The 23,576-nt window shown below is 40.4% G+C and overlaps 1 protein-coding gene across 1 annotated transcript in view; it reads right to left on the reverse strand.

The window, feature by feature from the left end:
* Nucleotides 1-1,017: 1,017 nt before the first annotated feature.
* LMNB1 (lamin B1) overlaps nt 1,018-23,576 on the reverse strand; it is a 64,493-nt gene continuing 41,934 nt past the window's right edge. Inside the window, exons 7-12 of the mRNA XM_024757162.1 lie at nt 17,526-17,746; nt 16,236-16,461; nt 14,288-14,392; nt 10,584-10,703; nt 5,244-5,351; nt 1,018-1,653 (exon numbers count right to left, since the gene is read on the reverse strand). Coding sequence (XP_024612930.1) covers nt 1,612-1,653; nt 5,244-5,351; nt 10,584-10,703; nt 14,288-14,392; nt 16,236-16,461; nt 17,526-17,746 — 822 coding nt within the window. The 3' untranslated portion in view covers nt 1,018-1,611. The remainder of the gene's footprint in view (nt 1,654-5,243; nt 5,352-10,583; nt 10,704-14,287; nt 14,393-16,235; nt 16,462-17,525; nt 17,747-23,576) is intronic.

Consider the following 23,576-nt stretch of genomic DNA (forward strand, 5'->3'; position numbering starts at 1 on the left):
TAATTCTGGGACTTTGTGAGTTATTTTCAAGTGTAAGTTGCTAGTCTGTGCAGCTTACTGCAGGAATATTTTAAGAGAAAAGCAAACACTGACTCTGGATTAGCTTCTGAATTGTTATCAACAGTTCATTCTAGGGATGGTTTGGATATTCTACTTTCTACAAGATGAACTAACTCACTTAGCTAAAGCAATCACAAGATAAACTCTCCAAATGCGTAAAAAATGACACTCTAGTTACCACCATACGTAACTACCCCACACAGCACACACATATTTTCTATCATTCATACTGTACTCCTTGTAATTAGTGTCTCTTCTGTGTTTCGAAAGACAGTAAAACTTGGGCTTCCCTGGTGGCGCAGTGGTTGAGAGTCTGCCTGCCGATGCAGGGGACACGGGTTCGTGACCCAGTCCGGGAAGATCCCATGTACCGCGGAGTGGCTGGGCCCGTAAGCCACGGCTCCTGAGCCTGCGTGTCCAGAGCCTGTGCTCCGCAACGGGAGAAGACAGTAAAACTAGATTCCAGAAATATTATCTCCATTTTTTTCCTTTAAAAGGAGTGTCTTCCCCAATTTCTCCTACTGTCCCTAATGTTCCTAAATGGCTTTCTTAAAGAGATTTTCAAAGGTCTTATTGTTAATAAGCTAAAAAATATAAAGCACTGAGCATGGTGTCTGGCTCCAAAAAATTAGCTATTATTATGGCTTTTATTAGTGCTATCATTAATGACAACAGAGTACTGAAAACAGGGGAGACCCCAAAACAGTTTGTGTGTTTATATTCCCCATTGTCAGAGTCTTAAAGAAAAATCTAGTTCAAACAAAAAGCCAAATTATTTTTATCAAAAGTAAAACTGAAACAACGCTTGTCTCCCCCAAAACAGTTCTAAAGTTAAAAGACAGCAGATTAATATTAAAAACAGCTTTTTATTTGTTAATGTCACATAAGAAATTTAAGCAAGTTACACTATCTTAAAAAACACAACTAATGCGTTTTAGGAGAAACCCTTCATAAGAGAAGAAGTAACCATAAAACAAAGTTTTGTGGAATCCTTCATCCAGAGTGCTTACATGATGATTAGGTTAATATTGCCTTCTTACAAAATTTCTCTTTTCTATTTAAAAAAAATTTTTGTAGCCTTGATTGTTTATTACAAAAAAATTCAGTATAAAAGTTCAATATATTGAAAAATGCTTTTCCCCTCCCTCACAGCACCGTTATATATAGCAGAGAATAATCAAGAGCAGATTGCTAATCTAGATGGAGCAATCTTCAAATTAAACCCGGACACACAGTGGTTTATTTACCCTTCCCTCCTCATAAAAAAAAAAACCACACATACAAAAAAAATGTCAAAAAATTTGAGGGACCCTTTTCAAACAGTACACAGTTCAGTGTCAATTCACATCTTGCAACAAAGTGTATGGATATGATTTCTTTTACAAAACGTTCAGTGTCAAAAAAGGAAATTAAGGCCATCAGATTCGCAGCTTAAAAATTCACATAAAGGAAATATAAAAATATTCTGTGCTTCTGAGAAGGCTCTGCACTGCATGTAGGTAAGGATTACCATACTTCTTTATTTTGAGGAAGACAGTTGATGTGAGAAGTTTACATAATTGCACAGCTTCTATTGGAACCTCTTGGGGCTCCCTGATGAGGAAAACAGAAAAAAAAATTAGTGCTAAGAAAATGGATCACGGTATTTTAAAATAAGGCAGAGATACTACAAATTCATTATTACCTAACTTCAAATGAACGTTTATTACTTCTCACTTATCCTTTTTAACCTCCTCTTATAGACTTCTCCCCTAGAATACTCCAACAAATTCCAGAACAGTGATTCTCAACTCTAGCTGCACATTGAGATCCTGAGGAGTTCTTAAAACAAAATTCTGATCTAGGTCCCTAGATCAATTAAATGAGAATTTCTCATTTCGGACTTCCCTTGTGCCACAGTGGTGAAAAATCTGCCTGCCAATGCAGGGGACACAGGTTCAAGCCTTGGTCCGGGAAGATCCCACAGGCCACGGAGCAGCTAAGCCCGTGCGCCACAACTATTGAACCTGAGCTCTAAAGCCCACAAGCCACAACTGCTGAGCCCGCATGACACAACTACTGAAGTCCTCGCACCTAGAGCCCATGCTCCACAACAAGAGAAGCCACTGCAATGAGAGGCCCGCACACCACAACAAAGAGCAGCCCCCACTCGCTTTAACTAGAGAAAGCCCGCACGCAGCAACAAAGACCCAATGCAGCCAAAAATAAATAAATAAACAAATTTTTTTTTAAATAAATGAGAATTTCTCATTTAACTGGGGAACAGTATCTATTTATATGTAATTTTAAAGCTCCCTAAGAAATTCTAATAAGCAGCTGAAGTTGAAAATTCCTATTCAATAACATCCTTTGGTAACTTAGGAAACAGGAGCTCAGTGGACGGCATTCTGAACAACCACATCAGGAAATATGGCTTGCTGGATCCTCAGCTTTCATATCCTGAAGCATGTGCATTGGGTTCGTCTTCAAATGTGAAGCCAAAACGGCTCCCTCTATCCATTTCTTTATCCCTCACTAATTCCTTAAAATCTCACAACATGACTGTGAAACACCACTTGACTACTGAAATTGGTTTCTTGAAGGTCAACCAGAAAAACTTCTAATCAACTCGAAAGGCCACTGGATTCATTCTCTAATATGAAGTCAAAATAGTTGATCTGTCCTTCCATCTTTCCTCTTTTGAACTTCTTTTTTTTTTTTTTTTTTTTTTTTTTTTTTTATTTTTTTTTTTTTTGGCGGTACGCGGGCCTCTCACTGTTGTGGCCTCTCCCGTTGCAGAGCACAGGCTCCGGACGCACAGGCTCAGCAGCCATGGCTCACAGGCCTAGCCACTCCGCGGCATGTGGGATCTTCCCAGACCGGGTCACGAACCCATGTCCCCTGCGTCGGCAGGTGGACTCTCAACCACTGCGCCAACAGGGAAGTCCCCTCTTTTGAACTTTTATATCATTATTTCTTCTGATCACAAAAGCTAAAAACCTCGCACATCTTTGATTTTTTTTCTTCTCCCCCTCAAGTTCGGTCACTATGCCTTAATTAATGAATCTCCATTTGCATAGTCTCTCAGGGTGTCTGCAATCTCCCTTCTACAGTCATCCCTCTGATATTGTCTCAACTTCTCCTTGCTCCAAAGTGTGCAGAAGCTCCTTCCCTAGGCATTCCAGAGTATGCTGATTTAACACCAACCTCCCCACTTCACTTATCTCTCACTCACACCCTACAAACACAACTGGATGGACAGATATACTTGGTGCTCAGGTCTTGACATATACCCTGTGATGAATTAAAGATCATGATAAATTCTTTGCCACTCCTCCCATTATGAGGTGGAGACTATTTACCCTCCCCTGGAATTGAAGCTGGCCTATGACTTACTTTGACTAAGAGAATATGGGCTAAGAAATCTAATGCTTTCCGTATTCACTCTCTTGGAAGCCAGCTGCCATGCTGTAAAGAAGGTTGGGCTAAACAACCAAATGATAAGAAACCACATGGAAACAGACATGGAGAACATTCGAGCCCTAGCCAAGCTTCCAGCTGAATGCAGCTGCATGACTGACTTCACTCTCCATCGGGTAGGAACAAATGAATTGCCCAGTGGAGCCCAGTCAGACCACAGAGTCATAGGAATTAAGAAATCAGTTTTAAGTCACTGAGTTTTAATTTAAGGTGGTCTCCTAATGTAGCAACAGATAATTCAAACAACCACAGAACACTACCATCTGCCTTCTAATACTCAAATAATTGCTCATCCTTCAAAATACTGGATAAGCCTATTTTCCAGAGATCTTCTCAACTGTTCTGGTGGCCTAAACAGCCTTCTCCAGCATCTGACCTGCTACAACTCATGCTCTGAACCACTAGCCTGGCACCCTGAGATATCTCTTATATTGTTATTTTACTTCCAGTCATTATAATGTTTCAAATAAGGGCAGAAAATGGATCTTGTACCTGTTTCTTGTTAAAACCAAGTATAAAACACCTGTTCTTAAATATTCCTCCAAAATGTATGAGGAAGTATCCATGCCAAAAATTCATTCTACTATAACCTACCTCAAGTGGTTCTCAACTCTGGAGGCTGAACACATAAGAGAATGTTTATTTGGAGCAGGACTGGGGCTAATTAAGCAAAACAAACAGATTTATAAATCTGGAGACATGGTGACGACATCTTATAAGGATAAGGGTAGGAATTTTGATTAATGGTAGACATGAACAGCTTGAGAATATAAACTGAAGGCTCATTACTTATTAATAATTCCAATTTAATTAATTAAAATCAAATTTGGAGTTTATTTCAAGGACTCTCAAAAGTCCAAGCATCAGCTAAAATCTATCTTGCAATTAAATGATTAAAAACTTAAGACAGCAAGAATTTTGCTTCACACTGAAGCTGAACATTACTCTTTTTTTTAATCAGGTAATGATTTTTTTTTATTTAATTTATGTATTTTTTGGCTGTGTTGGGTCTTTCTTGCTGCACATGGGCTTTCTCTAGTTGCAGCGAGCAGGGGCTACTCTTGGTTGCGGTGCACAGGCTCCTTATTGCGGTGGCTTCTCTTGTTGCACAGCACAGGCTCTAGGCACGTGGCCTTCAGTAGTTGCAGCGCGCGGGCTCAGTAGTTGTGGCTGGCGGGCTCTAGAGCACAGGCTCAGTAGTTGTGGCTCACAGGCTTAGTTGCTCTGCAGCATGTGGGATCTTCCCCAACCAGGGCTCGAACCCGTGTCCCCGGCATTGGCAGGTGGATTCTTAACCACTGCGCCACCAGGGAAGTCCCTACTCTTTGTTTCTTTTGAGTTTATATGCAGATACCTGCTCCAATTTAGTCATCTAAACTCAATCAAAGAACCCTTCAATAAATAATTTTTAGCATGCATTCCAATCCATATATACTTATTTATGTGGCATACATGCCCTACCATAACATATTACATACATTATAAAACAAAAGACAAAACTGAAATTTGATATGAGAAATAATTTTTAAAAAAGAAGTGCAAACATTTTCTTCCAGTATCCAAATGTACTGTATCTTGAAGATCCCCTCAGGAAAAACAAACCCCACTTGGTAGATCACTGACTTAGTTCATCAAGTAATAGGGAAAAAACAAGCTCCACTACTGGTTTTGGTTTTCATGTAATTCTGTTAATAAAATTTAAAAGACATATATTAAAGTAATACCTGCTGGTGGAAAAGTTCTTCCTCGACAGCCACTTCAGCTGTTTCTTCCTCCTCCTCCTCCTCTTCAGGTATGGTTGTTTTGAAGACTGTACTTCTTTGAGCAACCTCCTAAACACAAGAGTTTGATTTAAGTTAAAACACTGTACTTTGGGACTTCCCTGGTGGTGCAGTAGTTAAGAATCCGCCTGCCAATGCGGGGGACACGGGATCGATCCTTGTCCCAGAAGATCCCACATGCCGTGGAGCAACTAAGCCTGTGCGCCACAACAAGGGAAGCCACCACAATGAGAAGCCCGCGCACTGCAACGAAGAGTAGCCCCCGCTCACCATAACTCGAGGAAGCCGGTGTGCAGCAACAAAGACCAACGCAGCCAAAAATAAAAAATTAATTAATTAAAAAAAAAAACCCACTATACTTAAAAATCACAAAGACTGTGGGAGGACGACATCTTTTCGTTGCGTAAATTTAAGAAACAGCGTTCCTACGTCAGGGACTTTTTTTTTTTTTTTTAAGTGGCTCATCAATAGCTTCAGCTACTGAACAGAAATTTTTGCATAATTAGTAGCAGTTCTTAGATTTTCAATATTCCCTGCAGGGGAGCTACTGGTATCCAATTTGAAATACCTGCCGAGAAGTTTCCACTGCTTTTTATCCCATTCTGTTACTAAGAATTCTGTAAATGATTTGGCACACTAAATTCTTTATAACACTCAACATGAATTCAGCTTAAAGATCTTGGCTCCTAGCAAAGAGAAGGTGCTAAATAAATGCTGAATAAAATGAAGTCAGAGTCTAACTGCTGTGCTCTCAGGGACCTTGGTGGCAAGAGGACCACCTGATGAGTGAGATGAAAAGGACAAACTTTCATTCCTTCAGCAGCTAGTTCCTCTTGAATGAAACAGAATCAAGACACAGGAACACTATTTACTAATAACATACCAGTGAAGTTCCAATGTACTCTGTACAAAAAAACAGATCTCCTATTATTCACTGGAGGCATAACAGAAAGTAACCATTTCCATTTTCTACTGAAAGGCGCAAATACAAATGACTGTCCTGTAGAGAATGCTGACTTGCACAAATGCAGCAGTGTTTCTGTTTAAGCACAAGGCTAACCTGATGATCTAGCAGCAAGTAAATGAGTGTGTCCTAGGGTACTGCAGAATGTCTAATTTTACTCTGTATCATGCATGTCCTAAGGTTACTCAAGAAAGATAACTCCAGATGAAGACACTAAAATCACGTCAGTAAAAGCTTACCTGAAATTTAACACAGACCAGCTAGTTTAAAATGGCAGAGGAAGAAAACCAGAGAACAGTGACAGAGAAATGAGAGTTCTATTTACAACATATATATTTTATAAATGAAGTAAGGTAGTACAGTAGTATTTTGCAGGGAATTTTGATTATTGTTGCACGGCCGAGGAAGATAGACCATTTTGAGTCTGAATTAGCCAGAAACTTCAATTCTGTGAGATCAGTCCATGTTTATACACACAAATAGTCTTTTCACAAATAACACTTGCTTTAACCAAATTAGTACTAATAAAAAAGCATGTGAATCCTTAGATCAATTACAACTCTTTGAACTAAGATATCCACTGGGGGATGATGGCATACAAAACAGAAAAAAGATTCCCAAAAAGTTTTCAGAGTACCTAGCTTCCCTCAACTCATCTTAAAATGAGGAAAGAAAAGTCAAATAAAATCTGTTATAGAATTCTCACATTTCAGCTGCTAGCAACTCATGACAGTGTATACATCCCATATGGAAACACCAGCTCTTAAAGCTTGTGATGAAACACCAGACTATGAGCCTCAAATGAGAAGCTTAGAAAAGAGCAACTTGCCCAACTTCATTAATTATGAATTACTTCAGCATAACTGCCTTTAATGTAAGCCTGCTGTTAAGCACTTTTCATTTGACAACATTTAAAAATCAGTTAATTTAATGCAGAAAGCCTGTATGGAATATAAGTGAGCTAAATAAATGTTGACAAAATTAAATAGAAAAATAATAAAACAAATTTAGAACCAAAAGTTGCTGGAAGGTTTAGGCCCAGGAAATTATTAGTCAAGGTGCTAAAAGACAAATGTCTTTACCAAAAACATTCCTCTCAGCAAGACACCCAACCCTATCAAGTGCCCTGAAAGGCACACAAAAATGGTCTCTATCAACATGCCATGAGTCTGCCTGGGTAAAGCCCTGGGCACATAAAGGTACACCCATCTCCCCAGCAGTGCTGCAGGGCCAGCTAGCGCCTGCTCACGTGCTGCCTCTTCAACTCCGTGCTCAGTCACAGCGTGTGGGTATCCTGAAATCACCACAGTTCAGCAAATACTAAAAATCAAGGCAGTTTTTGTTGATGAAGGAGCTGACTGTTAAACTAGAGTATCTCTGTATACATAAGTAATCATCTGCATATACAAAAATTTCAGTGATGCCTATATTCTAGAAGGTACAGAGAGACTGCTTTATTTTTTATTTCCCTCATTAAAAAAACATTTTATTTCTCTTTGGTGACATTTGCTGTTTTTCATCCCTAGGACCACCCCTCCCCGGCCATTTCTCAGTAAGAGCCCCTACTTTTACCTGGGTACCCTCTCTCCCATGGAGATGTGACATGTGTATCACAAGCTGAATGTGATCTAGCCATGGAGAAGGCTCAAGTTCTAACTCTGTTCTCTTGACTCCAGGAACTGGCTCAGAGGTGGGCACATGACCCAGGCTGGTACTACGAGAGCAAAGCCCAGACGAGGACCTGACTAGGCACAATGCTCTTGCCCACGAGAAGTAAACCTAGAATGATGCACCTGAGGAAGACACTCAGGAAACAGACAACAGAAAGATCCTTGGGGACACTGGGGGAGCCAATGGATCAAGTCCACTATCTCTGGATGGTTGGTTTTGTGAACTCATATATTCCCATTATTTTAAAGCCAGTTTAATTGGGTTTCCTGATATCTCCAATGTCTCAGCAAGAAAATATACGTAAAAAAATTACACTGACTTAAGCCAATTACCTACAATCTTACAGAAAAGTGGTCCTTAGGATGGTAATTATGAATTATTGTAAATATGGTCCGGGATCTATTAATAAACATGGTCTCACAAAATTAAATGAATAAGTGCCAAAAGCACTTGCCTGACCATCACAGAAATGAGAACTGTGTTCATAATACTTTCCTCATTCCTGACAGAGGTCACTTCATGGAGCCTAACAAGCAGAATGCAGAAGTTTATTAAAAGAACAGGAAAACAAGCCAACCAAATAATCCATTACAGAGTTCAGTGGTTTGAATTATGAAGGGAAACCTGAGCTTCATTCAGCTTAATTGAAACATCACTGGTAATACTACCTCCAGACATATCCCATGTCATGGCATCTACTTTTTCACCTGTCGTATCTGTTTTGTGCGCTTTTAAACCCGCTGCACTCCAAATATCCTCCTATAAGATCGTTTCTAACTTGGAACACATTTTCACACAGAAAAAGGTGGTGACTCGATTCCATGGTTCATGAAAACCTATTTCATCTACCACAGCCCCTTAAAACCGTGCTTTTCAATCTGGGCAAATCGGCACTCGTAACACTGTTTTGAAAGAGACATGTATTCTGCCAATTTTAGATGTCGAAGGAACTACCAGCATAGGAGCTGCAGTAATTTCAGCACTTGGGCAGCAGCACCAGTGACGACCGGGAAGAATTCCAAAGTGCCGAAGGCAAAAAGCGAGCAGGGCTCCACAGAGAGAACAGGAGGAGATCCAGCTCCTCGAAGTTTGTGAATTCCGGAAGGCATCTGTAAACGCCCACAGCCTGAGAACCAGCAAGTATTTGGAGGTGAACTGTACTGAAGTCTGCAGTGGAAAACATCAGATGCCCTTTCATCTTCAGCCTCAGTCTGAGATAAAGGGCATCCTTCATTCAGCAGACAGTGAATTCCTTACTAAGAGCAGTCTAAACACCAGCAGATGTTTACAGTGAGGGATGGCTGGAAAGATGGCTGGGCAGAGGACTTCTCGTATGCAAACACCTCAGACCCCCAGAATGAATGTTATTAATTACACTTTATTTCTCTGAACTTAAGTAAAGGTCCATGTTTGATTTTCCTAAAATTGTATCCACTAATTTCTCACTAAGTGCCTATTATGTGCCAGGAAAAATCAGAACAGGTCCTTGCCCTTGACATGCTTATTACTCTAGTGAGAGAGGACAACGTGACAAGCTAGACAAAGTCTGTGCCTGGGCACTATGGGAGCAGAGAAGAAACCCCTAAGGGGATACTGTACTTTGACCTGAAACCACGCCATCCTTGAAGACACTTTCATCTCTTGGTATGTGTGCGTGGCTGGGGGAATTTGGGAGTGTCTTTATGTGCCAGTGGGGGTAGGTAAGGTTCTTTGACAAGAGTTCTAGGACTGACGTGTTGAAAACATACACATCAAGCAAATGTACACTCCACAATCCTTAAACTCAGTTTCACGAGCATGTTGAAAGTCAGTAACAAGGTTAATAACCTAAGCATTTACCAGTGGCCAGAAACTATTCTGACCATTTCCCAAGGATTGTCTCATTTATATTATTCTCATTATATTATCTTATTTATATTAGTTATCTTATTATTATCTCCATTTTAAAATGATAAAACTAAGAGAGGTGAAGGAACTTACCCAAAGTCACTGGGCAGTGAAGACAGAAACTGGACACAGACTGACTCTGGAACCTGTACTAACAATCATATTTCATTCCTAAAACCTGGAGTTAGCATCTCTTTCATTGACTCAGCAGCCTTGGTCTGATTTAAGCAATCAGTTACTTCACATTTAAATTTGATTTTTGAAAAGAAATCACACTTGCATGATGAACTCTCAGGTGAAACTGACACTGTGGTACGAACATAGAGAAGAGTCTGGTGGTTGCCAAGGGGGCAGGGGTTGGGGCAGGGATGGGAGTGGGAGGTTGGGATGAGCAGATGCGAACTATTATATATAAAACGGACAAACAACAAGGTCCTATTGCATAGCACAGGGAACTATATTCAATATCCTATGATAAACCATAATGGAAAAGTATTTTAAAAAAAGAATGTACACAGGAATTCCCTGGCAGGCCAGTGGTTAGGACTCCACATTCTCACTGCCAGTGGCCGGGTTCAATCCCTGGTTAGGGAACTAAGATCCCACAGGCTGCGTGATGTGGCCAAAAAAAAAAATGTACATATATGTATAACTGAATCACTCTGCCGTACAGCAGTAATTAACACAACATTGTAAGTCAACTATACTTCAATGAAGAAAAAAAAATTGACACTGTGGTGGTACCGATAAAATGACCATACCTCTCCCTGAGAATTTTTCAATATAACCTTCACATCTTCGCCAGTGCCCCAAGAGTTCTGGTTCTTCCAGATGAGGTCGGTGGGAGGACTGGCTGTGACACCGGCATTTGCAGCCCAGATCTAGAAAGAAAAAAGGAAATCATTCTACACAGAGCCCAGCTTTCCCACGTGCCAATAACAACATAATGATGAGACTTTAACACCTTGTAAGAGGACTGATTCTAAAAGTTCCAGAACTATGGCCTAGCTTTAGACTTGCTATATTAACTAGCTGTACATCCCATAGAGCTTAGCTAGGCCTCAGCTTCCCAGTCTGATAAATAAAAATGTTGACACACGAGACTCTGAAGTGAAGTTGCCTAGATTCACATCCTAGCTCGCCTACATGCCAGCTCACCTTGAGCAAGCTACCTTACTTACCCTCCAATGGTACAGAAATGGTACTGATAATACACGGGACTGTTGTGAAGAAAAATGATTACCCACATGGAGGAGATGGCTGACTCAATGAATATAAGCTCTCACTGTTAGCATTCTGTTATTCTACGGGTTTCATGAGCCATCCCTTCCGTGTTAGAGCCTTCTACCCCTTCCAATGGTATCCTCCAGCTGCCTATAGCAGGAATTGAGGAGATGACCAACTTCTCTCAAAAGCTCTGCAGCAGACAGCCTATCTAGAATATTCTAATGGAAGGTGGTATATATCCAACCAGAGACAGTGTCATAATACCCAGTGTCTGAGTCTGAATTCCAAAAAGAATTCAGGAAACAACCCATTATTCAATGGAAAATATGACTGCTACAGAAATAAGCAAAAGAAACAGATTTCCCTTTTCATAAGCAGGGAAATTCTGCAACATTTTTTATGTATTTACTGGCAGAAGAGCATTGGTAGAATAGAGAACACTTGAGAGTTAGAAAACCTGGTTTTGTATCATGGACATAACACTACACCTCTACAAACCTCTATGTCCTCACTTGTAGGGACACTACTACCAGTCCTGATCTTTCTAAAAGACCATATGAAAAGAGACAGGAAAGTTTTGTACTCCATAAATTGTCTTGCAATATAAAGGGCCATACGACAGCAGAATGAAGACTGGAGATAGTATAAGCAGGTATTCTTTTAAATGGAGAGAAAACCTTATCAATTACTAATTAGGAGAGACCCCTTCCTCTTCAAGTGCTCACTTGAAGCTTCCAGATCTTCCATCACCATTATAAATGGAAAGGGGCAAGGAGCATTACTAGGATAAAACTGAAAAGAGAACTGGATCTGGGCTGACTTTCAAGTTATGTGGAATGTTAATCTAACCTCAAGCTATACTTTTCACTAGTCCATATGGAATCATACAGTTGGTTTAGTGTTTAATAATAATCGTAACACGTCAGTAACCTTACTGGGTAAGTTAACCTAAAACTAATATGTCCTAGAGCTGTGTCGTTCAATATGGTAGCCATATGTGGCTTGTGAGCACTTGAAACATGGCTAGTCCCAACTGAGGTGTGCTGTAAGGGTATCTCGAAGTGTCAAGATTTAGGTTTTTTTTTTTTTTTTTAAAAAAAGGGACTTCCCTGGTTGTCCAGTGGTTTAGACTCCACACTCCCAAAACAGGGGGCCCGGGTTCGATCCCTGGTCAGGAAACTAGATCCCACATGCCGCAACTAAGATCCTCCATGTCACAACTAAAGATCCCACATGCTGCAACAAAGATCCTGTGGGCCACAACTAAGACATTTAAATGGGGAGAAAACCTTATCAATTACTAATTAGGAGAGACCCCTTCCTCTTCAAGTGCTCACTTGAAGCTTCCAGATCTTCCATCACCATTATAAATGGAAAGGGGCAAGGAGCATTACTAGGATAAAACTGAAAAGAGAACTGGATCTGGGCTGACTTTCAAGTTATGTGGAATGTTAATCTAACCTCAAGCTATACTTTTCACTAGTCCATATGGAATCATACAGTTGGTTTAGTGTTTAATAATAATCGTAACACGTCAGTAACCTTACTGGGTAAGTTAACCTAAAACTAATATGTCCTAGAGCTGTGTCGTTCAATATGGTAGCCATATGTGGCTTGTGAGCACTTGAAACATGGCTAGTCCCAACTGAGGTGTGCTGTAAGGGTATCTCGAAGTGTCAAGATTTAGGTTTTTTTTTTTTTTAAAAAAAAAGGGACTTCCCTGGTTGTCCAGTGGTTTAGACTCCACACTCCCAAAACAGGGGGCCCGGGTTCGATCCCTGGTCAGGAAACTAGATCCCACATGCCGCAACTAAGATCCTCCATGTCACAACTAAAGATCCCACATGCTGCAACAAAGATCCTGTGGGCCACAACTAAGACCCAGTGCAGCAAAATAAATAAATAAATAGATATTTTTTAAAGTGATCTAATAACTTTTATATTCATCAGATGTTGAAATGATAATATTTTAGATATATTGGGTTAAATTTAAAACATAGTTCTAAAGTTAATTTCACATCTTTCTTTTTCACTTGTTTTTAATGCGGCTACAAGAAAATTTAAAATTACATAGTAGTTCCCTTACTTCTGTTCTGGAGGGGGTTTTCTGCTTTTTTTGTTTTTTTTTTTTTTGCAGTACACGGGCCTCTCACTGTTGTGGCCTCTCCCGTTGCGGAGCACAGGCTCCGGATGCGCAGGCTCAGCAGCCATGGCTCACGGGCCCAGCCACTCTGCGGCATGTGGGATCCTCCCAGACCGAGGCACGAACCCGTGTCCCCTGCATTGGCAGGTGGACTCTCAACCACTGAGCCACCAGGGAAGCCCCTGTTCTGGAGTTTTAAACTGATCTTTGCTATTGCCCTGCCTTGTACAATTTTATAGAAATATCACTTATGATTACCACATTCCAAAGAGCTTCTTAACACATTTATGCCAGCTACCAAAGGAAAAAAAAATGCCTTACATTTTTTTATGTGAAAATTGAGTTCTCCACTAGACCTATAGAATATATATATTTAGTCACTGAGGAACTGTATCCAGTGGAAAAAGCAGATGATTGGCAGAGTGGTTTTATACTTTTAAAGAAATAAAGGGCACACTCAAATCTGAATCTTCTGAATTAAAAATGTCAGATTCTTTCCATCACATTATGCAGCTTCCGTAAGACACATAATAGGGCTGAGAAATTTGCTCTCATTACAATAATTACTAAAGAAAAGAAAAGATAGCTGATTAGGATATCTTTTCCAATTTTTACCCATTATTACAAAATTAGCATCTGATATTTTCACAATGTGGTGGCAAGTTCTATGAATACACTTTTTAAAAGAGAAGTTCTAACCTGTTTGAGCCTTTGATCTTAAACACTCAGTAAGGTGTGTATCAATCATAAAATCTTAAACATGTATTTAATATTTTTACAAAGGAATTGATAAAAGGAGACAGTCACCTCAACTTCTTTAGGGGTGAAGGGGGGATGTCAGCTGCTAATTTCTACTGGAGTAGAGAAAATAAAAATAATTCAAAGGTCAATTCTTTCACTTTTAATAGTCACTTACCACTCTCAATAACAAAGAATTTTAAAAATCTTTAATAGCACTTGTAATTCCCTAATAATGTCAAAAACATTTTAATGCCCATTTCTAAAATGCTTCTCTTTAAGCCAAAATGGTTTTAATTACTTTAACTATTGGTTAAGACAATGAAGTTAAATTAAATGATGACTAAATTAACTTACTGTAACAGTCTGGCCTGCCTTAAGCACATATCTTGAGGTATATTTGTAACTGACTGATGTGTCTCCAATTTTTCTGATCATCTCCCAGCCTCCCATTGGTTGATCCTATTGAAAGAACAAAATAAAACAAGGTCACTTCAAATATACAGAAAGTTATGGAATAATCAAATAAATCAATCCATAGGCAGTTAAACTAAGACAACTTTATGACTGTCTTCCCATAGTTCATATTTTCCTACTATGAAAAGAAAACATGGTTTTGTCATTCAGAAAAACAGAAACTTTGACAATGCTGCAGTTTTAATTATTAAAGTGTTTAATTTTAAAGAGGACAAAACTGCAAGAAAAGGGATGCGAACCAAATTAAATGGTGATATTCAATGTTAGAACAGGTATATAATTTAAATTTACAACACAATCTAGCTTCATAACCACCATTATAAACATCTAATTTTTGATTGCTTTAAGCTTTTAAAATATACACACATAAAGCCTGGAAAGAGAAGGAAGAAAATATGTCCTTTTTCTTCATCTGTACCACTTCTGCCCATATTTAACTCTTACCTTAAAGCATAAGGGGCTCAAAAATGGGTCAATGACATAATGAGCCAGTCCCAAGCACCGGCTATCAACGCTAGCCCGTAGGCTGCCCAGAGCTGCCTGACTCTCCTGAGGAACGGTGCAGGGTATTAAAGCAATTAGCTGAATTAATTTATTTATATCCATCTCTAACTCAAAGACAGGAGTAAACAAGGCTGAGAGCCAGCTCCAGAATAGCTCCACAAAGCACAGCAATGCCTTTTGAAAAACAGCCAAACTACTACAATGGAGTAGCAGAGGCGACTCTGTTCTTTAGTTTCTGAAGTCGTGACTAAGAGGGCTTAGAACCTATGCTCTTCCATATCAGGACTGCTAAAGCTCCTTTGCCCATCCAAAGTATTTATTCATCCACATGCAAGATAGTTTCAATAGCTTTGGTGAGAAAAGGAGTGATTTTACAAACATTTTACAAATCCTGAACATGCTTCTGGAAGTGACATCCATCCCACTGCATCCTCAATACACCCCAGACCTGCCTTCCTCTGGCATCACCTGATACCCCTTCACGACCCCAGCTCAATGATGCCTAGCCAGGGTATTCCCAAGACCTCCACTACTGAGCTCTCAAAAGCCCCAGCGCAAAAGTTCAGAATTCCCTGCTATGAATTTTTTTTTTTTTGCAGTACGCGGGTCTCTCACTGTTGTGGCCCCTCCCGTTGCGGAGCACAGGCTCCAGACGCGCAGGCTCAGTGGCCACAGCTCACGGGCCCAGCCGCTACGCGGCATGTGGGATCTTCCCGGACCGGGGCACGAACCTGCGTCCCCTGCATCGGCAGGCGGACTCTCAACCACTGCGCCAGAAGAGAAGCCCCTTGCTATGAATATTTTATGTTTACTTTTAAACAAATAATTTCAAGATAGGGCTTCATACTAGTCTTGATATAAATTAAATCAGTACTATTCATTCATTTATTTAGAGAGAAAAACACTCCCTACACGTGTCCGAGTCTGGGCTTGTATTTCCTTCCTTCCATAAAATTAACAGCTGGGAAAGAATATCTACCATCTATATCCATAATCTAACTTCTTCACAAATCTGGCTAGGTAGGACAGGGAATATTAATAATTCATCCTTAGGAAGGCCACAGTGACAAAATGACCAGATGTGAAAAAGAGCCCTGGCTCTCTGAAGAAGAGCTAAAGAATAAAATCTTTAAACTACTAAGCGCACCATCCCTCTTGCTCCTCCTATTTAAATTTATACTACATTTCATGAATTTAGGTTAAAAAGGAGAAGGAAACTCTTATTCCACAAAGACTGAATCCAAATAAAGGCTGAGAAGTTATTACAATTGCAAGACACCAATCAGCAAAGCCACGCTGGACAAAAAGGGGCCTGTGTTTCCACCTGTTCGGAAGTGTTCTTCAAGCGGATAAATTTCCCATCAACATCTATCTCTTCAATGCAGACATTCCCAGTGGCTGAGGCAGAGTGAGAGATGCTGACACTACTGCTGGCCTCGGATTCTTCCACATCCACTCTCTTCCGCTTCCCTCTGGTTGTACGCACACTGCGACTCGAGGATGCGCGTGATACTGTCACACGGGAAGAAGGGCTCGGAGAGAGCTTCAATCTACATGGAGGAATAAAACATTCCAATTATGAAACACATATGCCCTTCCTTACCTTAAAAAAAAGGATATTAATATCCTGCACATGCATTACTAAAGCAAAACATTAATGACAATCTGTTAGACAAAGCCAACATACATTTTTTTTTTTTTTTTTTTTGCAGTACGCAGGCCTCTCACTGTTGTGGCCTCTCCCGTTGCGGAGCACAGGCTCCAGATGCGCAGGCTCAGCGGCCATGGCTCACGGGCCCAGCCACTCCGCGGCATGTGGGATCTTCCCGGACCAGGGCACGAACCCATGTCCCCTGCATCGGCAGGCGGACTGTCAACCACTGCACCACCAGGGAAGCCCCACATACATCTTAACGAAGAGAAACTTATTTGTGCTACAATGCCCACTGTCATACTTTTTTTTCTTTTTAAAAAAGTATTATTTGAATGTTTTAGGTAGGAATAGACTATAACCATAACGTAGGAAGTTTGGAAAACCCGGGGGTGGGGAGATGAGGGGAGGACATTGGGGTGAACATGTCATCTACCACCACCCTACCACAACCCCTGTTACACTTAGTATACTTTCCTTAAGTTTTTCATACCTGCCTTTTCTTTTTACAAAATTACAGTCACAATGTATACAATACTGAAATTAAATGGCTTTTATTCTAAATCAGACACTTTCCCTTTGGAACTTTTTTCTCAGAAAAGGTATAAAAGGATTAATACACTAACCAGATTTGAAAAATAAGTATAAAGTCTCTTTCAAAAAATCTGATATTTTGCAATATATTAAATTATCAAAACATTTTAAATTTCAAAGGAAAGACTCTATCCTGACAGAGTTCAGCATTTAAAATAATAAGACTGCTTGAACATCTTCTATTGTTGAGGTAAAAGTATGATCTATTACTACCTATCTCTACAGCTAGGTATTAAAAGAAACAAGAAAATATTTAAAGTTGCCTTAATTGTTAAAAAAAAAAACCAAAAACCTATTTACTTTTCTTTAAATAGAAAGGGTGGGGGCAAAAAGCAGACTATGAGGTAGGGTAACAACTAAGTTACTCACCTCTCTTCTTCGCCTTCTAAGAGCTTCCTGTACGCACTGATTTCCATGTCCAGGGCTAACTTTACATCAAGAAGTTGTTCGTAATCGTTCAGCTGTTGCTGCATCTGATCCCATATTTCCGCCATCTCTCTCTCTTTGTCAGACAGCAGGCGGCGAGAGTTGTCTCTTTCTTTAGCAAGCAAGTCCTCCAACTCTTGAATCCTCTCCAAACATGCTCTAGACTTAAGATTCAAGGGAACACATTTACTTTCTAGGAACATTCCAACAGTAGCACAAGGCAGCTATTCTAAACTATTTCCTGGACTGGAACAAATCCAATCTCTGACACCAGAATCCAAGAAAATTTTTATTTTAAGAAATTAAAAACCAAAAATTTCTCCAATACAAAATATAGCCCTCAGGAAAGTTTTATCTTATAAAAAGGCTAGAAAAAGATATATTCCTCAAATGTGTCATAAATGTACATATAATTTTTCTTTACTTGACCAAATAAAGCAAAATTGTAAGCTGTGGTTTTAGTAAAAGTCAAGTCTGGCTACCCTACAAACCACTGAGCTCAAAAGAATAAAGTAACAAAAGTAAAGAATTAAAAGATAGAAAACTCATTGACAAAAGAAACCTAGTATCTTTTGGAGAAATGCTGGAACTGTTGAGAAACTGAAGAAAAGCGATTCCAGTTACCACTTTAGAACTGTTGTTCTTTCCCACGCTCAATCAGCATGCAAAGACTATATGATATATGGTAGTCTGGAAATATTATTGTAAACATAGAAACTTCATATTTGGTATTAAAAAAATGAAAAATCACACATCCTATACCAGAAGGTTCATCTTAGAAACCCTGTGGTTCACTAGGTAATTATTCATCTGTGTTTCTCCAAGACAGAATTCATCTCCATAACCTCAGAAAATAACAAAGGTAATCAACTCAGAAAGACTGATGTATAGCTTAGGCCCTTAAAACACAAGTACCTGCGCATCAAAGCAGGAGAGAAAGGGCACATACTGTGCAAAAGTTAAATCTAGAAGGCTAAAGATAAAAAGGAGCTCTATGTTATGCAGAAACACTACACTCCAGGTTAGTGAACTTATTTCTCACAGGGGTACAGGTTAAAAAATCTGAAATTATTTTGCATGTATACTGGGGCTGGATAAATAAGTAAATGGGATGGCAGAAACCAGGTTTCTTACTCTCAGAGAGCAGTTACAGGTAAGCAAGGAAGGAAGCCTAAAGTGAACCCAGTGGTACAGGGTTAAAGTCAGAGACATATGTATAAACTCTTGGTTACCTTAATATAAACACAAGTGGACAGAGATACAATTACAGATAAATGTGTAAACATGGGTTAGCATATACACATTTATTACCTAGCTCTGCCCACAAGCAGGCCTAGAAGCAATGACACCCCAATACCAATGAGCATACTCAGTGCCCAGAGCTTAATTCTAGATGCCACTCTCCAATAAAAAGAACCAGGGCTATTTGCAGAAATAGCTGATTCTAGTGCTGGGGCAGGGAAAATACAAGATGGGCCTAGAGCATCTTATAGAACCAGAAAGTAAAGAAGTGCTCAAAAAAAGGGGGAACATGGTAGCCAATCGGACAGAACTCCTTACAGCCAAAGCTAGAACAATCTGAGCCAGTAAAACAATGTAGTATTCGATATTATACTAAAAAACATTTTATAAAAGCATTTCCATGAGTCCATACTGATATAAACTAATGAATAAATAAATATACAAATAGGGGGGAAAAAAGATGAATCTTTACGAAAGAATTCCATTTAATAAAGGTAAATACTTTCTTCAGGATGTGGAGCTAAATTCCTGCCCTTTACCCTTGAGAGTGGGATGGACTTAGTGACTTGCTTCCCAAGAACAGAGTATGGAAAGGCGAAAATAGTAACTTAACAGTGGAGAAACCTGGTAAACACTGTCTTAATCAATGATAAGGGTTAACATCACCAGTGACGTTGTGTGTATGTCACGTAATCCCTGATATGATGTAACAAGAAGGGCACTTAAAATCCATAACCCCAGGCTGATCATGAGAAAAGCACCAGACAAACTTAGATTGGGGGACAGTCTACAGGACACCTGGCCAGTTCTTCTCAAGACTTTCAAGGTCATGAAAAACAAAGAAAGCCTAAGAAACTGTCACAGACCAGAGGAGACTTACAGAGACCTGTGGTATCCTAAAAAACACAAAAACTACAGTACAGCCTAGAGTATAGTTGATAGTAATGTACCAATGTCAGTGTCTTAGTTTTGACAAATGAACCACAGTCACCTAAGATGCTAACAATGGGGGAAAAACGCAGGGAGGGAGATAAGGGAACTGTCTGTACCAGCTTTCTAACTTTTCTGTAAATCTACAATTATGCCAAAATAAAAAGGTTATTTAAAAAATAATCAACCAGGGACTTCCCTGGTGGCGCAGTGGTAAAAAATCCACCTGCCAACACAGGGGACTTCGATCCCTGGTCGGGGAATATCCCACATGCCACGGAGCAACTAAGCCCGTGCACCACAACTACTGAGCCTGTGCTCTAGAGCCCATGCACTACAACTACTGAAGCTGGTGCACCCTAGAACCCACGCGCCGCAACTACTGAGCCCATGCGCCGCAACTACTGAGCCCACGTGCTGCAACTACTGAAGACAGCACGCTCTAGGGTCCTCATGCTGCAACTACTGAAGCCCACGTGCCTAGAAACCATGCTCGGCAACAAGAGAAGCCACCACGTTGGGAAGCCTGCACACTGCAACGAAGAGTAGCCACTGCTCACTGCAACTAGAGAAAGCCCATGCACAGCAATGAAGACCCAACACAGCCAAAAATTTTTTAATTAAAAAAAAATCAACTAATCAATTTATTAAAATCCAGACATTCTATATCAGAAGCAGGCATTCATCTCAAGAGTGATACTAAACAAAATCCTGCCTCAGAGAATTTGCATTTAACTGCATTTGCAAAAAACCAGGCTATAAACTGAGAAATCCATTTTTTCTCCCTCTCAGGCTTATGATCTTTTTTGGAGGAAGAAAATATAAGAAGTGTAAAATGTGTCCTCTTTGGGAACTCCCTGGCGGTCCAGTGGTTAGGATTCCTCACTTCCACTGCAGGGGGTACGGGTTCAACCCCTGGTCGGGGAACTAACATCCTGCAGGCCACGGGGTGTGGCCAAAAAAAATAAATAAAACGTCTCCTCTTCAATCAATCTCTTCACTTTTATCTCCCATGTGGGAGAAACAGATGAGCAACAACGTGGAATCTAAAGGGACATAAATCACCCAAGATTCAGACTTAACTTCTGAGCCTCAATTTGTAAACACCAAAATGTCTCTATTTGTCCGCCTTTGATGTTATAGAGTTTTTTAAGAGGGAAAAATCACAATCTAGGTATAAATAAGCTTTAAAGTTACTCTGAGTCATTTTGTATTTTAAATAGAAATAGTTAAATGTAGTTTAAATAGCTGCTCTACACCTGCTTTGTAGTGAAATACAAAGAACACAACATGAGAGATAGACCTAGACTCTTCTTCCTGATTCTGCCATTAACTGTAACATACCTCACTAAACTGGTATCCACATTAGGAAAATGAAGAGGTCTAACTAAACTATCCGTTAAGATTCTGCCTGTAGAGTTAATATTTTACTAACTGGTTTCTAATGGTCTTGGGTTTTCTTTGTTTTAAAGTATGTAACATAATTGTACCAGTTTATTATGATCTAGCTGCAACAGAAGTTTCCAGAGTTCGGGTGTTAGAAAAACAAAAAGTAGAGGTAATCTCAAAGTGCCACTGGAGACTCTTTTGCCACTCAAACAGTCTCTGACCAATCAATTAATTTGGCCAAAGTCAAACATCTAGATAGAAATGAAAGAAATGCTATAAGCAATGTATGAAACTCCTAATTCCAAAACATAACACTATCATATATATATATATATCTTAAAAAATATTTTCTATTGTGGCCTCTCCCGTTGCGGAGCACAGGCCCCGGACGCGCAGTCTCAGCAGCCATGGCCCACGGGCCCAGCCGCTCCATGGCATGTGGGATCTTCCCGGACCGGGGCACGAACCCGTGTCCCCTGCATCGGCAGGCGGACTCTCAACCACTGTGCCACCAGGGAAGCCCCTCTAAGTCAGCATTTTAAAGGCTATGTCAGGAAGATCTTCAAGATGGCAGAGGAGTAAGACATGGAGATCACCTTCCTCCCCACAAATACATCAGAAATACATCTACATGTGGAACAACTCCTACAGAACACCTACTGAAAACTGGCAGAAGACCTCAGACTTCCCAAAAGACAAGAAACTCCCCACATACCTGGGTAGGGCAAAAGAAAACAGAAAAAACAGAGACAAAAGAATAGGGACGGGACCTGCACCTCTGGGAGGGAGCCGTGAAGGAGGAAAAGTTTCCACACACTAGGAAGCCCCTTCACTGGGGGAGTCGGGGGGGTGGGTCAGGGGGGAAGCTTTGGAGCCACGGAGGAGAGCTCAGCAACAGTGGTGCAGAGGGCAAAGTGGAGAGATTCCCACACAGAGGATCAGTGCCGACCAGCACTCACCAACCTGAGAGGCTTGTCTGCTCACCCGCCGGGGTAGGCGGGGTCTGGGAGCTGAGGCTAGGGCTTCGGAGGTCAGATCCCAGGGAGAGGACTGAGGTTGGCTGCATGAACACAGCCTGAAGGGGGCTAGTGCACCACAGCTAGCCAGGAGGGAGTCCGGGGAAAAGGCTGGACCTGCCTAAGGGGCAAGGGACCATTGTTTCCGGATGCATGAGGAGAGGGAATTCAGGGCACCACCTAAATGAGCTCCAGAGATGGGCGCAAGCCACGGCTATCAGCGTGGACACCACAGATGGGCATGTAATGCTAAGGCTGCTGTGGTAGCCACCAAGAAGCCTGTGTGCAAGCGCAGCTCACTATCCACACCTCCCCTCCCGAGAGCCTGTGCAGCCCGCCACTGCCAGGGTCCCGAGATTCAGGGACAGCTTCCCCGGGAGAACACATGGCACGCCTCACAAAATTTCCCCCAGAAGCGTCATGAGCAGTGGATAAAACCTCCACAATCAACTTGTTGTACCCTGCAACTTGGAATACCTGAAGAGACAACGAATCATCCAAAATTGAGGCGGTGGACATCAGGAGCAACTGTAGACTTCGGGTTTGCTTTCTGCATCTAATTTTTTTTCTGGTTTTACGTTTATCTTAGTTTACTATTTAGACCTTATTATCATTGGTAGATTTGTTTATTGATTTGGCTGCTCTCTTCCTTTTTTTATATATATATAGATATATACAATTATTACCTTCTTCTCTTTTTCTGACTGTGTATGTTTCTTTGTGAGATTTTGTACAGCTTTGCTTTTACGATTTGTCCTAGGGTTCTGTCTGTTTTTTCTGTTTTTTGTTTTTTTATTAGTATAGTTTTTAATGCTTGTTATTATTAGTGGATTTGTTTTTTGGTTTGGTTGCTCTCTTCTTTCTATTTTTTTATTACTTTTAAATTTTATTTTATTTTTAATAAATTTTTTATTTTAATAACTTTATTTTATTTTTTCTTTCTTTTTTTGAATTTTATTTTATTTTATTTTTATACAGCAGGTTCTTCTTAGTTATCCATTTTATACATATTAGTGTATATATGTCAATCCCAATCTCCCAGTTCATCATACCACCACCACCACCCCCTGCCACTTTCTCTTTCTTTCCTTTTTTCTCCCTTTCCCTCTGAGCCATGTGGCTGACAGGGTCTTGGTGCTCCAGCCAGGTGTCAGGCCTTTGCCTCTAAGGTGGGAGAGCCAAGTTCAGGACATTGGTCCACCAAAGACCTCCTGCCTCCACATAATATCAAACAGTAAAAGCTCTCCCAGAGATCACCATCTCAACGCTAACACCCAGCTCCACTCAACGACCAGCAAGCTCCAGTGATGGACACCTTAAGCCAAACAACTAGCAAGATAGGAACACAACCCCACCCATTAGCAGAGAGGCTACCTAAAATCAGAAGTTCACAGACACCCCAAAACACACCACTGGA

This window comes from Neophocaena asiaeorientalis, unplaced genomic scaffold (assembly GCF_003031525.2).
Source record: "Neophocaena asiaeorientalis asiaeorientalis breed wild unplaced genomic scaffold, Neophocaena_asiaeorientalis_V1.1 scaffold149, whole genome shotgun sequence".
In the NCBI taxonomy this organism is placed as follows: Eukaryota; Metazoa; Chordata; class Mammalia; order Artiodactyla; family Phocoenidae; genus Neophocaena; species Neophocaena asiaeorientalis.